This window comes from Podarcis pityusensis (genome assembly GCF_964106645.2).
Source record: "Podarcis pityusensis genome assembly, chromosome: 9".
NCBI lineage: Eukaryota > Metazoa > Chordata > Lepidosauria > Squamata > Lacertidae > Podarcis > Podarcis pityusensis.
The window spans coordinates 36,650,494-36,665,593 of record NC_138034.1 but is presented as its reverse complement, the minus strand read 5'-3'; the positions used below and the strand labels follow the sequence as shown (position 1 = coordinate 36,665,593).

Genomic DNA, 15,100 nt, shown 5'->3' with positions numbered 1-15,100 from the left:
TCACTCAACTTTGATTTCAAACTTTGTGCGTGGCTGAAAATGATCAGTTGGGTGCAACTGCAGCACAAGTTGCTCACTGTGACCCCTTGACCTTTATGACCATTTCTTCAGTTCTTCTTTGGGTTGAACCAAGGTCAGTCGACAAAACAAATATTTCATGGAGTTTGTTTCAGGATATACTATATGATTGTAGCTGAATGACAAGAGGAATGGCTATTGAATAGGGGGATTGGCTTAAATCATGGGATCAGGTTACACAAAAACGGTTCTGCTAGCATTTAGGAAATGTCAATATATTTTACCTCCAGGTGATTCTGACTCAGTGTGTTATTAGATTCTGGAGTCATGAGTGGGTGTCCATTTTGGGAGAACAAATACCAGTAAGTACATTTCTCTCTTTAAAGAATAAGGAAGTAATTTAGATAGGCACAGAACAGAATGTTCCTGTTTTCTGAGGAACGTTGGAGGGTATGTTATGAATGACCAAACTTTAAGAGGACAAAAAGAAAGAATAAAATACTGCCTAATGGGTAGATAATCAACTTCTAAAAGGGTATATTTTTTAAACAAATCACAAGAAGCTACTTTTTGGGATCTTAGCAATTGATGTGGCATATTTTATATTGCTTTTTACATGAAAAGATGGAACTGCTGAATCAGTATTTTTCAGCTATGTTAAAAACGTGAACCATTATAATGTCAAAACAAGTCACTTTGGTCACTTCCATTAGTATATATAATATGAATATATGTAATCACTCTAGGGCACATTTGAATGATCTGAACTATGTTACTCTTGCTAACATTGAATACTTTCTGTAAGTGATCTTTAGACTGTATACACTCAATATCACTTTTACTGGTATTAGGAATGTCTGTTGTTTATTCCTAGATTTAATTTTAAGAAGCTGTCACTGGAGGATGAGGAAGGCGACAAATCACAAGAAGGGCTAAACAAAGCTAGCAAAGGTGGCCTCATCTATGGAGACTATCTGCAGGTAAGTGTGACTTAGTGGCGCAGCTTCAGCAATGACAGCTGGACCTTTTGCAAATAGTCAATTGCAAACATACTGAACATTTGTGGCTATGCAAAATAATTACCCACATCTTCTATGGTAGCTAATATATCCTTCATAATAGTGAGGTATTTAACAGCACATTCATATACATATCTACTCAGAAGCAAGTTCCACCAAGTTCATTGGCAATTAGGGCTCTTCCACACTTCTGCTTGACCCATGCCTAAAAAAATTGGGCCTGAACTGTTTCCCGCTTGACCCACACTTTCTAGGCATGGGTCTGAGCGGTTTTGCCTTTACCCCGCCACTTCCCCCTGGAAAACCCACTCTTTGGCGCAAAATCAGAACAAACAGCAATCCATGGAAAACACAACTGCCAATTCAGCGTTAAAAAATTGGATTCCCAGGGGGAAAAGGAAAAGCAAACGGAGGTGTCGGTAAGCCCTTACTTCCACATCAGTGGGTATAGGATTGCAGCCTTTATGTATTCTAACTTTGGGTTCGGAAAATTGTTTTCCCCAGGCATTTCTAATTTTCTGTGAATTTTGCCGGGGTGGGGGTGATCAGAATGCCCTTTGCAAACAAACAAACAAATTGCAGTACCAAAATTTTAAAAAATTAGTAAGAATGATAACAATTGCCAGTAAACAATTGCAAATGCAGCTATAATAATAGATAATTAAAAGTTTTTAAATTATAATGGTTTTCACTTAGCTATGCTTTCTAAAAGTTTAACTCTATTTCACTTTTTTGTTTTTGAGAGTGGGATCTGAATATAGAAAATGGTTTTTAAGAGTTGAAGGTGTTGTTAGTACTAGCAGTTCTGTTACTCTGTGTCAGCTGAGATGCTTTATTTGGCAGAAGTCAGATGATAATTTTACATTACATTACAAAAGCCTGCATAGGCCACTAATCCTGCCTGACAATAAGTCATCATGGGCCAAATTTGTGTGTCTGTATGCCTGGCTACCACAGACAATCAGGGTTTTCTGAATACCTCAATGTTAATCTTATCGGTTTAGTCCCCCCCCCCCCCCAATTCCTGTCTCAGTGATGAGAAATAGACTTTTCCCCAAGCTTAAAGTGCTCACTTATGGGCTTGTTGATATTTATAACATTTCTCTTTCAAGGGGCATTGCTTAGTGTTAGTGTTACATGTGAAAGGTCCCCTGTTCAATTTCCAGCACCTCCAGTTAAAAGGATGAGGTGATGGAAAAGCCCTTTTCCTGAGACTCTGGCAAGCACTTGCCAATCAGAGTGATAATACCAGGTTAAATGGACCAGTGGCTCAGTTTTCTTCAACGTCATATGACCTAGGGCATATTTGTGACCATTTATCCTTTCTATTAAAGAGCAACCGGCCAGGCCTAGGTAGACAGCTGCCAGACAACGGTATCAACAGATAATTCAAACAATTGTCCTTCTTCTCATTTATTTGCAGGGTTTAAGAGCAACCTTTTGACAAGTGCTTAAAGATGGCTTACAAAACAAAGCCCTATGAAAACATTAACTCAGTAGCATTTGCAGGCAGGGCTGAGGAAATAAGACCCTGGAGAGCTGCTGTTATTCAGTATAGACTGTAATGGACAGTACTGAATCAAAACAGCTTTGGGGAATGACATCTCAGACAAGAACAACAAAAGCTACAAAAGCAAAACAACTAATGTTGTTTTCCAGTTCCTTCTGGTTTCTGACACATGTGGCCACATTCACCCTATACATTTAAAGTGCTCTGATACCACTTTAAATAGTTATGGCTTTGCCCAAATAATTCTGGGACTTTCCTAAGGGTGCTGAGAGTTGTTAGGAGACCTCTGTTCTCCCTCCTCATGGAGTTACAGTGCTCAAAGTGGTTTAACAGTCCATCCCTCCTCACAGAGAACTCTGAGAATTGTAGCTCTGTGAACAGAATAGGGGTCTCCTACCAATTCTCAGCACCCTTAACGAAGTACAGATCCCAGAATTATTAACACATATATTTTTGAATGCAGTTTTGACTAATGCACACATTTTGGGAAGTGGCTTCTCCTTAAATTGCATTTTTGTATGTGATTTTCACTAACAGATTCATTTTATGCACACTTTACTGTAATACGTGCATTTTTGCAAACATTCTTTGGTTACTGTATTTTTGGTTTCTATGGAAGCCGCCCAGAGTGGCTAGGGAGGCCCAGCCAGATGGGTGGGGTATAAATAATAAATTATTATTATTATTATTATTATTATTATTATTATTGGAGAACTGCATCACCAAATTCGGATATGTATGAATTTCAAAGGATGGCTGCCCTTTGGTTATCATATTATTTTGGAAAGTGCAAATTTGCTAGATTCAGCTTTAAATGCAAACCAAATCAAATTTATCCCCCAAACCAAACCAATGAGTATGACTCATTTGGATATTACTCTTATTTGGGGGGGGCAGCGGTGGGGGCGGGGGGAATCTGTGAAGCTTCAACACAGTTCTGAACTTAAAAGTTATTCATTTTGATTGTTCAATATTTTTTTTAAGCCAAACCGAGAAAAGTTTTGTGAGAATTAATTATACTATTTCAATGTCTTACTTTTAAAGCTGGACAAAATACTGAATGCTCAGGAGCTTCAGAGTGAAAAGAAGGGGAACAAAATCCACGATGAGCATCTGTTTATTGTGACCCATCAAGGTAACCTTTCAGAAGAAATGGAGCCTAGCAAATGCTGTTCAGGCAGCCCCACTGGACTATCTGATGATGAAATTATTGTCATATTTATTATATTGGTCAGAGTTATTAATGAATATTAATACATGACTACAATGAGAGCACATGGACATCTATTATCCATTCCTCAGAAACCTTGCTCCATTTTTAAATTTTGATGGGAAAGATGTGGTGGAACATGATTCAGTTTGGGGGAGAATTTCCTAGATGTCTTGGTACCAAACTATTTTAGATGAGTATCAAGGAAAGCTGCTTGATTGGTTGATGTTTTGAAAAAACATCATTAAGTGAAATATATATGCTCTAGACATTGGACACACATATATTTTACTCTAGACGCATATGAGGGCCAATTCAGGGGCCTTTTGCTAACTACCCGGAGGCCATCCTGTTAAACTGCCTTATGGCTGCAAAAGTCATTGAAGTGGAAGGGCAGAGAGGGGCCAGATAAGGCAACTAAGAAGGATACTTGAGGCCAGAAAAAACTGGAGGCAGTATGTATAAGCATTTTATTTACGGATTCTACCTTTAAGTAATGATAGAAACTTTTCCATATGACAATTTCATAATAGATATGGTGATGATCAACCTCTGATATTTCAGCTTAACTGATTGTCAATGTCCCAAAGAAGCGAAACCAAAAACAGTGCCTTTTGATTTCAGCTTATGAACTGTGGTTCAAGCAGATTCTGTGGGAACTGGATTCAGTTCGAGTGATTTTTCAAAATGGTCACGTAAGTAAGAGATATATAAGATATCTAATGAAAAAACCCTCTTATTTCTATTTTTCACCAAATAATCACTGAATATTTTAAATTCAACCCCTGTTCAGGCATCTTATTCTAAAGACCTATTCATGGGAGGAAGGAGAAAAGGCTCTAACCACTCTTGCTCCTTCCCCAATGATATTTGTGTATTTATTTGGGAGAATATCTGCAGCAGGACAGCCTGAAAACATGTAGAGGCTCCATCAGTTGAAGCCCTAAGGTTCCTGTTCACAAGGACAGTTTACATGCATTTGTTTGTCTGCCTGTATCTTCCCAAAAGCATGGACAGCAGAAGGGATATGCCAGTGGGAAGTGCAGGGCAAACAGAGAAATCCCAAACAGAGTTTATGATGATCCTTAGTGTGACACATTCATGCATCATCTAAACAAAAAGAAAGTGTGCACCCCCCCCTTAAGAACAATTGTTTTGTTTCCTCATATGCAGATTCAATTGATTGGGCTATCATTCAAATTAAGACTCAGGTGATTAAAACATATCCGGGTGACACAGCCCTAATTAGAATAACCTATAGAGGCCCTGCTCTCCCTTGCCAGTTGAGTCATGATAATGATGTCTTTTTCTACTAAGGTGAGAGATGAGAGAAACATGCTTAAGGTTGTCACTCGAATGAACAGGATAACAATGATCCTTAAACTACTTGTGGAACAATTTTCTGTTCTGGAAACAATGACTGCCCTGGACTTCTTTGATTTCAGGTAAACACTGTATTTGATTATTTGATTTCTCATGCTTAGCTGTGTTCACAAGTAATTGAGCATCTCACAGGGTTGCCAAATGCCCTCTTTTTCCTGACTTGTCCTATTTTTCATGGGTAGAGTCGTGATAGCGATCCATAGTTAAAAGTAGAAGTTGGCAAATGTGCCCTCTTTTTTCTCTCTCTTCAAAATATGGCAACCCTAGGTCGCCCGTCTCATAGCTCAAGGGAAGCATTCAATTATTTTAATGTTCACACTGCCAACAGATAAGTGGTTATACTTTGGGATTTAGCTAAGAAGCTGGACAACACTCCATTATTATTGTGATCATTGTGAACGTTGGAGACCTGCTGGATAAAGCCAAGGGCTTATCAACTCCAGCAGTCTGTTCTCACACGGCCATATGGCCCATGTGGTTCCCAGCAACTGGTATGAAGAGGCATACTGCTTTGACAAGCAGCCATGGATAGCCTTATCTTCCATGAATTTATCTAATCCTCTTTTAAAACCATCCAAGTGGGTGGCCATCACTACCTCTTGCGGGAGCAAATTCCATCGTTGTACCATCACTGTCTGAGACACTTTATGAAGCATAAGAAGGCAAGCCTCTGCACCAGAAACTTATAATTTAAAATCCAACACAGAGTAAACAGCAGACAAAAGGGAGAGAAGTGCAGGGTAATCAAGAGACAAATGTGCAATAATTTCATGTACTTATGCTCAGTGCCAAACTTGAAATTCACTTGGTATGTAGCAGGCAACTCTGTTTTGAGTTGCAATTTCCTCCCCTAATTACAGGTTTTTGGAAGGGGGCAATCCTGATCAGGAAGTAGCAATGAGGTAGAAATTTGATTCTGTTTGCATTTAGAGGAAAACTTCCCTAGTTTGCACTTTCCAAAACAATATGTGAACTGAAACACAGCCATCCTTTGAAATTTGCACTTTTCAGAATTTTGCAGTGCCATTTTGCAGACAAAATTCATATACTTTTTAGCAATGTGTTCTTTTTAGTAATGTGTTCATATAAAAGCACATGTTAGCAAAAAAAAGCATACAAAAATGTGTTATATTAGGCCACTTGCTATGTAAAAATGTGAATGTTATGCAAAATTACATGAAAATATGTATAATTAGGAGAAATTTGCACTAAAATGCTGATGGCAGCTTCCTGCATTGAATATCTCATTGTTTTTAATAAATTTGCAATCAAACATAGAAATACATTTGGACTGTGGGACTGAGTTGCTAAAAAGTGTCTATTAACACTATTTGTCTATTACTACTACTACTTCTACTAGATTTATTATACCCTGCCTTTCCCCCTGATGGACTCAAGGTGGCTTACAGGTAAAATGAAAATGTGTTTTTACAATCTATTCTCAATTGTATTTTTTTTAATCTATCCTCAAAGAGATTATTTGAGTCCAGCTTCAGGATTTCAGAGCTTACAGTTTCGACTGCTGGAGAACAAGATTGGTGTCCCTCAAAGTCTGAGAGTCCCATATAACAGAAGACATTATCGGGATAACTTCAAGGGAAAAGAGAACGAATTATTGCTTAAATCTGAACAGGAGCCAACTCTATTGCAGCTAGTGGAAGTAAGAGTTTGCTGGGGGGGGGGGGTATCAATAAAGCAGTCCCTATCCCAATAGGAATTGTTACATTCAAATGTAAACATTGTGCTATTTTTAAGCCCACACATTTCCATAAGTCTTTCTATTTTGTTTTGCAAGGCATGGTTGGAGAGAACGCCAGGACTTGAACCAGAAGGATTTAATTTCTGGGGGAAATTTGAAGTGAATGTACTGAAGGGACTGGAAGAAGAATTTGCAATGGTGCAGGTAAACATAATTTGTCACAGACCCATCCATGCCTGTATGTTGCAAGAGAACTTCCTGGGTACAGTTCCATGAGAGAGCCCATCTGTATGAACAATTCTCCGTGCATTTTGGAGGAAGGGAAATATAAGCATGCCTGTGTGATCCATTTTTTCTATGTGAGAATATATGGTTCTAACATAGCTGAAAATCACACAAGCTATAAGGAATCATTTATGCTTGTATTATCATGTGGATCATGTGGTGATGCATACACAAAGGTATTACCTTGTGGACACACACACACACACACACACACACACACACAATTAGGAGCCATGACAGTTTTGTTCTCTCATGACAGTTAAGGCTCTCTCAAGTCCAGTCACTGAATTTGTTATCAGAAGTCTAATTCCCATGTTGCCCCATGGGATATTAAACAGAGATTTAATATTCATGTATGAAAAATAATTGTAAATAAGTTAATGGAAGAATTAGCAGGTGGGTGCATGTTTTGTTCCCTATTCACGAGGATGAGGAAGACCGAGAATGAGAGTTCATGAAGAAAGCTGAGACTGATTGGATGACGTTGAGTGCATCTTGGGTCAGCATAACAGAGTTCTTAAGGAAAATTATGGAACTTATGACATATTCCATTTTATGCAAATCAACGAAAAAGTGAAGCTTTTAGTATGTTTTTAAAATAAATAATTGATGTGACTTCAAAAGGCCAAACAAGACTTGGAGGAAAAAGAAGATCAACTGGCAGAACTTCAGAAACAAAAAGAAGTGCTCATTTCATTGTTTGATGAAAAACGCCACGAACATCTCCTTAGTAAAGGTAGGTAGGCTCATTAGAGTGTGCAGATGTGAATTGCCAGTTTCTAGCATACCAGATGGAACTAAGCTGTAATAAAACTGATATATTATTTAACATGCATTACAATTTGCAGGTGAAAGACGGCTGTCTTACAAAGCAATGAAAGGAGCTCTAATGATCTACTTCTACAGGTACATTAAAGGGTGACTCATCCCTGTAAAATCTCTCTCTTAAAGGGTGACTCATCCCTGTAAAATCTCTCCCACTAGCAATCTTGTTTTCTTCCTCAGAGTGTTTTTTTTATAAAAACTTTTTTTAAAAACCACTTTCCTGCTGTCTTTCCCAAGTGTGGTTGCTGGTTTTGAGATCGAAATATTCTTAGTACAGTCATACCTTGGTTCTCGAACAAAATCTGTTCTGGAAGTCCATTCAACTTCCGAAAACATTTGAAAACTAAGGCACAGCTTCTGATTGGCTGCAGGAGCTTCTTGCACTCAATCGGAAGCCGCGTCAGATGTTCGGGTTCCAAAGAACGTTTGCAAACCAGAACACTCACTTCTGGGTTTGCGGAGTTCAGGAGCCAAAATGTTTGAGTTGCAAGGCACAACCAAGGTACGACTGTATTTGGATTTTTGCAAGTAGATGCCCCCTGCAGACTTTGCCTGGGTGAATTGTAGAAGGTTGGGAAGGGGCTTGGATTTCAGAATGAAACATTCTAGGATTTCACATTATGTTTCAATTACTATTGGTAAATAAAGTGTAAGGCTAAGCGTTCTTAAAGCTGGGGTGTGGAAGAGGCAAGTCTGCCTTTTCAAACATCCTCCAAGGGATCATAGAACTGTGCCCTAAGTATACTTCCTAGGGAGTAAACCTCACTGAACACAGTGGGATTTACTTCTCAGAAAACATGCACAGGAATGCACTGCCCATCTTTCTATCTTGTGTGGAAGCTGTTTATAATTTAGCCGCTGAATGCCACGTGATCTAGAGTCAATAAACAATTGTGCCTTTACGCTTATGGAACCATCTGCATGAAACTCCCCTCTCCAGCTCCTCTTAACTCATATATATGTCAGTAGAAAGAACAGAAGCAGGAACCATATAATCTTGTGAGACTCCAATTACGAATGTTATCTTTGTTATCAATTTACTGCTGTTTTTGAAATAGCACATTTCAACCATAGCAGGCCATTAAACTAATTTTGCAAAGTTTAGTATAAAATATAGCATAGCATGTATTTACCAAAGTGCCTTTTCCTTTGATGCATACAGTAAAAAATGATAATTTTAGTACATTAATGAGTTTTTCCTCTGTCCTCCCCACCTCCTTAAGAGAGGAGCCTCGTTTTCAGGTTCCTTTTCAGCTCCTCACTTCTCTGATGGATATCGATGTGCTGATGACTAAATGGAGATGTAAGTTTTCTCTCCTGTGCTATGACCGCCACAACACACTAACACACAGGACTCCCCCCCCCAAAAAAAATGTTTAGGGATACTCTCATTTTGACTCATGAAAATACAATTTTATAGTTCAAATCAGGAAAAATAAATATAGTAAATGGACAAAAGTACAAAGATTCACAAAATGTTTAGGGGTATGCATACCCCTGCGCCCCCCCCCCCAGTAGCAACTCACATTGCTACTATAACAGTACTGAAACCCCAAGAGGTTGTACAGAGAACTGACTGATGAAATGTGTGGCTAATTAATTCATGCTTGTCCTGCAAAACATGGGGAATCACATAACTACCTACTCCCTGCTGTTACATGTGGATGACACCTGGCAGCTTTGCACACAGACCACAAACTAACACTGTTGTGGCGTGGTAGGATTGAGAACAAAGATGCATTGCAGATTCCTGAAATATGTGCACCACTGACTCATGGTGAACAAATACTGCAGACAGATCCTTTGTCTCTCAGTAAGTACGTATCTGCAGTTTTCTACTTGGTATTTGGGGATCTATCCTTTCTATTAGATCTACCTTGTCTATTCGGGGATCTGCCTTGTCTATTAGAAAAATATTCACCCCTATCTTCTTCCTTTTTACCTGAACTAGTTAACTGAAAAAAAATTGCCTTATAACTAGATGCACAGTGGCAAAACATTGAGCTTACACATCAGGAAGTCTCCCAATTCAAATCTTGTCTTTCCCATGAAATCACATTCAGCAGGCCATTCAGTTTCAGCCTCATCTGAAATATGATACTGAACTGCCTTAGACAAGACACTTTAAAAACTCTAAAGATGCAATCCTATACCTGCTTACCTCCGTGGGACTTACCTCTGAATAGGCAGGTATTGCAAAGCATGATCTGTGCTGATATTATTTAATTATATCGTTGGGTGAAATACGTTAATGTAAAGACACTCAAATTTGCAATACAGAGAAGCCAAGCTATGCATTATATAACTTTTTAAAGGGCCATTCCAGTTGTAATACGATAGCCTTTTTAATGAGATATGCACTAAAAAAAAAGTTCATCTATTTAGATAACCATGTGTGTATGGTGCACAGAATGATTGGCAGCAAGGCTGGGACTGGAGGATCCTCAGGATATCAATATTTACGCTCAACTGTGAGGTGAGTCTATAGGAAATAGAGTTCCACTTTATAGTCATGTTTCATAAATGGCAACGCGCACGGACAAGTCAAAATACGATGATATGAAAAAAGAAAGAAGAAAGTCATTCTTTTAACACAGAACATATTTGCTTTAACACTGTTTCAAAATTTGTGTCTGAGGGTTTTCTTTTAAATAAAAAAAGATGACACTGCTACTAACAAATATGATTTTAACAGTTTACAGGGAGAGTAAAGATGGAGAAATAAGTTTATTTCCCTATTTCAAAACACTAGAATTTTCCCCCCATCCAGTGAAAGTGACTGGTAGCAGGTTCAGGACAAACAAAGGTATCTTTAATTAGTGTAGTAAATTCATTGCTATAAACCAGTCTTGTCAAATCTGGTACCTTCCACATCGCTTGGACCGCAACTCTCACCTGCCCCAGCCAACACTTGTGAGGATGTGATCCAAAATATCTAGAAGGTGCTGGATTGGGGAAGGCTGCTATAAGCTAGGACAAGGATGTTCCCTGCCAGCCATGAATGCAGGAATGTGAAAAATGTGGCTACATAAAGATGGTGTTCATAAGTAGCTACACTGGTGTGGTTGCTCTTGCGGTCAAAATTACCCTAATTTTCCTCTGGCTTATCATAAGTTCATCTGGTTACATTTCATACTGCAATCCATGCAGCTGCTTGAATCAGGCCACAGCGGACTTTAAAGGGGACCCACCACTACAGGAGACATGTTGTTGGCACTGCAGAATTTGTAGCATAAGATCATAGCACTGTCATGGCCCTAGTTGACCACTTTAGTGTTGGAGGCCGGTATAACATGAAAACTCCTGATAACAGGACTATCTGTGTCAAAAGCACACTCCATCATGACATATAATATATGTCAAATAATATGGAATACCATTCCCCCCTTTAAAAATATGAATGTATTTCTTTTTCCTTGGCAGTGACCGATATAAAGTGTTTGTTGATTTGTTCAACCTTTCAACATATTTGGTGCCTCGTCACTGGATCCCCAGGATGAACCCTACTGTTCACAAGTTCCTTTACACAGCAGAATATTGTGACAGTTCCTACTTCAGCAGTGATGATTCAGACTGAAAATCTTCCATGTCGATTCCTTGTAAATAACTGAATGAAGCTCGGTCCTTTAACATTATACTTTATGCATACAGTATGTAACAATATAGAAATCTATATCTATTTATGTGCAATGTACTATAGCATCTAAAGCACAATAATCAGCTCCACAATTTATAAATAAAATTTAGAGATGATGAGGCAAACAACTCAGATCCATTTATTTTAATGGTTTGAACTGTTGTTGTCGTTCCTGTTTAACAATGTTCTGTCTGATTTGCTAAGCTTGCTCAGATAACTATTTTAGGCTGCCATCCTATACCCATTTACTTCGGAGGAAGCCCTACTGCACTCATTGGGGCTTTTGCTTAAACATGTATTTTGGTTGTACTATTGGGTTTTGTGATTGTGAAGATAATGTTTTAATGTGACATGCCTTGGGAGATGGCATAGAAATAATTGTAAATAAAATAAAAATAAAAATCTACCCTGTAGTATCGAGTAACTGAAGCAATAAGGTAGCAAAATCTATATAATCCTCTTTTCAGTGATAATAACATGTAGTACCACTTACCACATTGATCTTCTATACTGCATAGAGACAATCAATTCCACATTATGTTATTAAGGTAATAGAGTAATGCTATGAGAGACTCCAGGACTCCTTACTGCGGAATTGAGCTAATATTTGACTTGGCTTAGGAAGACACAACATCATTTTGTACATAATGCTTGGCATATATTATGAAGCAATCACAGCTGAATTTCATCCTTCTCCAATTATAAGTGACTAAAAAAAAAAAAAAAAGGATGCCAGCCTTTATAATTGTAGATACAAATAAGAAACCGTGATTTTTTTCATGATTCTTTATTATAAAAATTAGAAATGTCTAATGTTCAACTCAGGTAACTTTTATTCATGTTTTAATCCAAATTGATTGCTAAGCCACCACAGTTTTTCCTAAGTGCTTGGAAGTACTGGCATTTTGTGATCAAATGTTAATTTTAAGCATTTCAAAATACTATTCATTTGTGCATGTGAATCCAGTGTAGAACCAAAGAGAAGGGAACACCTGACAATTAAAAGAGAAGTCAGATTGCCAATATTCAATGGATAAGCAAAGACTTAAATATGCTACTTTAGGGCCTACACGAAACAGAAGTGATGTCATTTTCCCAGAGAACATGAATGCTTAAGAACAGAAGCAGAAGGAGAGCTCAGCAGTAGCAGAAAATCAGAGAAAACACAGCTGCTGACTGGATGCCTCTAGGGGTTGATTCACAATTTCTGCAGCACTGATAAAGTTACAAAGTATATTGCTAGGTGGAAAAACATGCACCCTATGCATTCAACACTCACCTAATTCTGACTTTGATTTGTAAAATGCTTTGCAACTTTGACTGTATTTTGCCTACATGACAATCTTGTGAGATGAATTATTGTTGTTCATTTTATAGACGGGGAACCAAGATAGAGAGTGTGATTTGCCCAAGACCACACAGCAGGTACTTGGTATTTGATGAACTCTAGTCTCCCAGATACAAACCCAGATCTCTTACCTAATGGGTCACAATAGCTCAACTCTTATTTGAAATATTTTGCTAAGTATGAGTAAGGTCAGGGTTTTGAAAACTGAGACATGAACTTGTAATATATAAAATGCCTTCCTTTTCCATAAGTGATGGTCTGGAGTACACTGCAGAGCTGTTGTTCAGCTCCTAAAAATAAATGTTTATGGCAATGACTGGAAGAGGATGCTTTGATTTCTTATGGTCTCAGGGCACACAGGTCTATTCCTGAAAGTAAAACTCCTTCATCCTGTGGAAAGCAGTGGCTGAAATGTGTGCCACAAAGCTTTTACTTAGAGCAGCCACTTCACATAAACACACCAGAAACTTTACCAGCAATACCTAGGAGGCAGCAAAATCAAGGCTACCATTTGATTGTTAGAGAAATCCTTCTTTAAGTATTCTTGCAACACCTTCTCTTACTCCTTAGCCCCTGCCCTGCCCATTTTCGATCGGAAATATTTCTAATAGGGGGTTAAATGATGGGGGATTGCAGGGGGTCACAACATATGAGATGCTGTTCTGAGTAACTTTATTCACTGCATTTGAAGTCTGTGGCAACTGGCTCCAGAGGAATACACAGAATTTTCATCATCATATATACTTGAGAATTAATTTCCCCAGCTTTTTCCTCACTGCTAAGCGGGAAGGTAAACAGTGTTCCCGTGCGCTGCTCTGGTTAGCCAGAAGCGGCTTAGTCATGCTGGCCACATGACCCGGAAGCTGTACGCTGGCTCCCTTTGCCAATAAAGCAAGATGAACGCTGCAACCCCAGAGTCGGCCATGACTGGACCTGATGGTCAGGGGTCCCTTTACCTTTAATCTGCTCATGGGCCATTTGCTTTAACAGTGTGCATCTTAGCATATAAGCAAACAGTCAGACAGGCAGGTAGGACAGCCCTCAAGATGACTGAACCACACCAGCTTTCCTCATGCTAAGATACTGGTTCCCCACAACCCCACAACTTCTGCACCCCAAGACAACAAAACTGAGAGGAGGAATGTGAAATCTGTCTGCTTGGAATTACATATAGGCTCTCGGAATGCGGGCATCTAATCTATGTCTGCAAGCTTACTTGTGCTTGTATCCAGCAAAGCCAATTGCAATGTCTTTTGCTCAACTTACCCCATTTTAATTTGGGCCTAGCTGTCTATTCCCCAGGGGTTCCATACAATCCAATACAGAGGGCTAATAAAAAAATGTGTTTCAGAAAGGTCAAGTTTCACAAACTTTTGTGGCCATTTCCTGGACTGTCATGGAGGGGCTAAAAACAAAACCTCATGTGAACAAAGCAGGACCTGGAATCTTGTACAGAATCTGGCTCTTTATCCAGCTTCTAGCACTTCAGTATGCACAAAGGTGTGTTAGATGCACAGACACAATGAGCGCATGATGCCAGAGAATAAGCAATGCAAAAGGTGGATTATAATTTGGCCTCATACACAGCAATGACAGCGGTTGTGTATATGTTTTGTGAATATAAATGGAGTCACCAGTGAGTTCCATTATGAACTCCTTGGGGCAGCAGCAGGCTATCTTCCATTGATGCAAAAGCCTTCACTGGAATGCCTGTGGTTCAACAAAGAGCAGGTTCTCTCAAAATGGCGTGTAGTGAATCTAGCAGCTGGGACTGGAAAAAGTAAATGGACACTTATTGGATTGCATGTATTCCTACAGCTATATCCAATAGCACTAACCCCCCCCCCCCAGTTGTGTATGTGTGTGCTGAGGCCTCTCATGGTACCTACAAAGCTCTTGCCAAGAGTGGGAGGTGGAAACCTTTTCCTTACTTTCCCCCCTTCTGTGGAAAACTGAGCTGGCATGCACATTTCCCCTCCTTTGGGTCCACAGCAGCCATTTTGTTGTCACACTCATGAGACTTAGCTGAAAATCCGAATGCCCCCATAGGTACAAGACGCTTGGGGTACTGCAATTCAGTTAGCTGATTTCAGAGTTTGTACTGTGTGTGTAAAAAGCAGGCATTCCTGCTTGTTACTAAATGTGAAGAATGTTACTAATTTTTAA

The 15,100-nt window shown here is 39.0% G+C and overlaps 1 protein-coding gene across 2 annotated transcripts; it reads left to right on the top strand.

The window, feature by feature from the left end:
• The first annotated feature begins 1 nt into the window (after position 1).
• Positions 2-11,992, top strand: TDO2 (tryptophan 2,3-dioxygenase). Of its 2 annotated transcripts, none has more exons than XM_081021397.1 (12): positions 2-133; positions 893-998; positions 3,592-3,682; positions 4,382-4,452; positions 5,075-5,202; positions 6,614-6,800; positions 6,936-7,043; positions 7,749-7,860; positions 7,973-8,030; positions 9,173-9,252; positions 10,335-10,425; positions 11,373-11,992. In XM_081021397.1, exons 1-12 carry the CDS (start codon positions 96-98, stop codon positions 11,524-11,526), a joined length of 1,224 nt encoding a protein of 407 aa, XP_080877523.1. In that variant the 5' UTR covers positions 2-95; the 3' UTR covers positions 11,527-11,992. The 2 variants fall into 2 exon arrangements, with proteins under 2 accessions (XP_080877523.1, XP_080877524.1); XM_081021398.1 differs by lacking the exon at positions 2-133 and adding an exon at positions 244-380.
• Positions 11,993-15,100: the final 3,108 nt, after the last annotated feature.

Coding starts and splice junctions, on each gene's coding strand:
- TDO2 (XM_081021397.1), top strand. CDS start 96: ATGACCATTTCTTCAGTTCTTCTTTGGGTTGAACCAAG. Junction 999..3,591: donor TCTATGGAGACTATCTGCAG/GTAAGTGTGACT, acceptor TTACTTTTAAAG/CTGGACAAAATACTGAATGC. Junction 7,861..7,972: donor CGAACATCTCCTTAGTAAAG/GTAGGTAGGCTC, acceptor TACAATTTGCAG/GTGAAAGACGGCTGTCTTAC.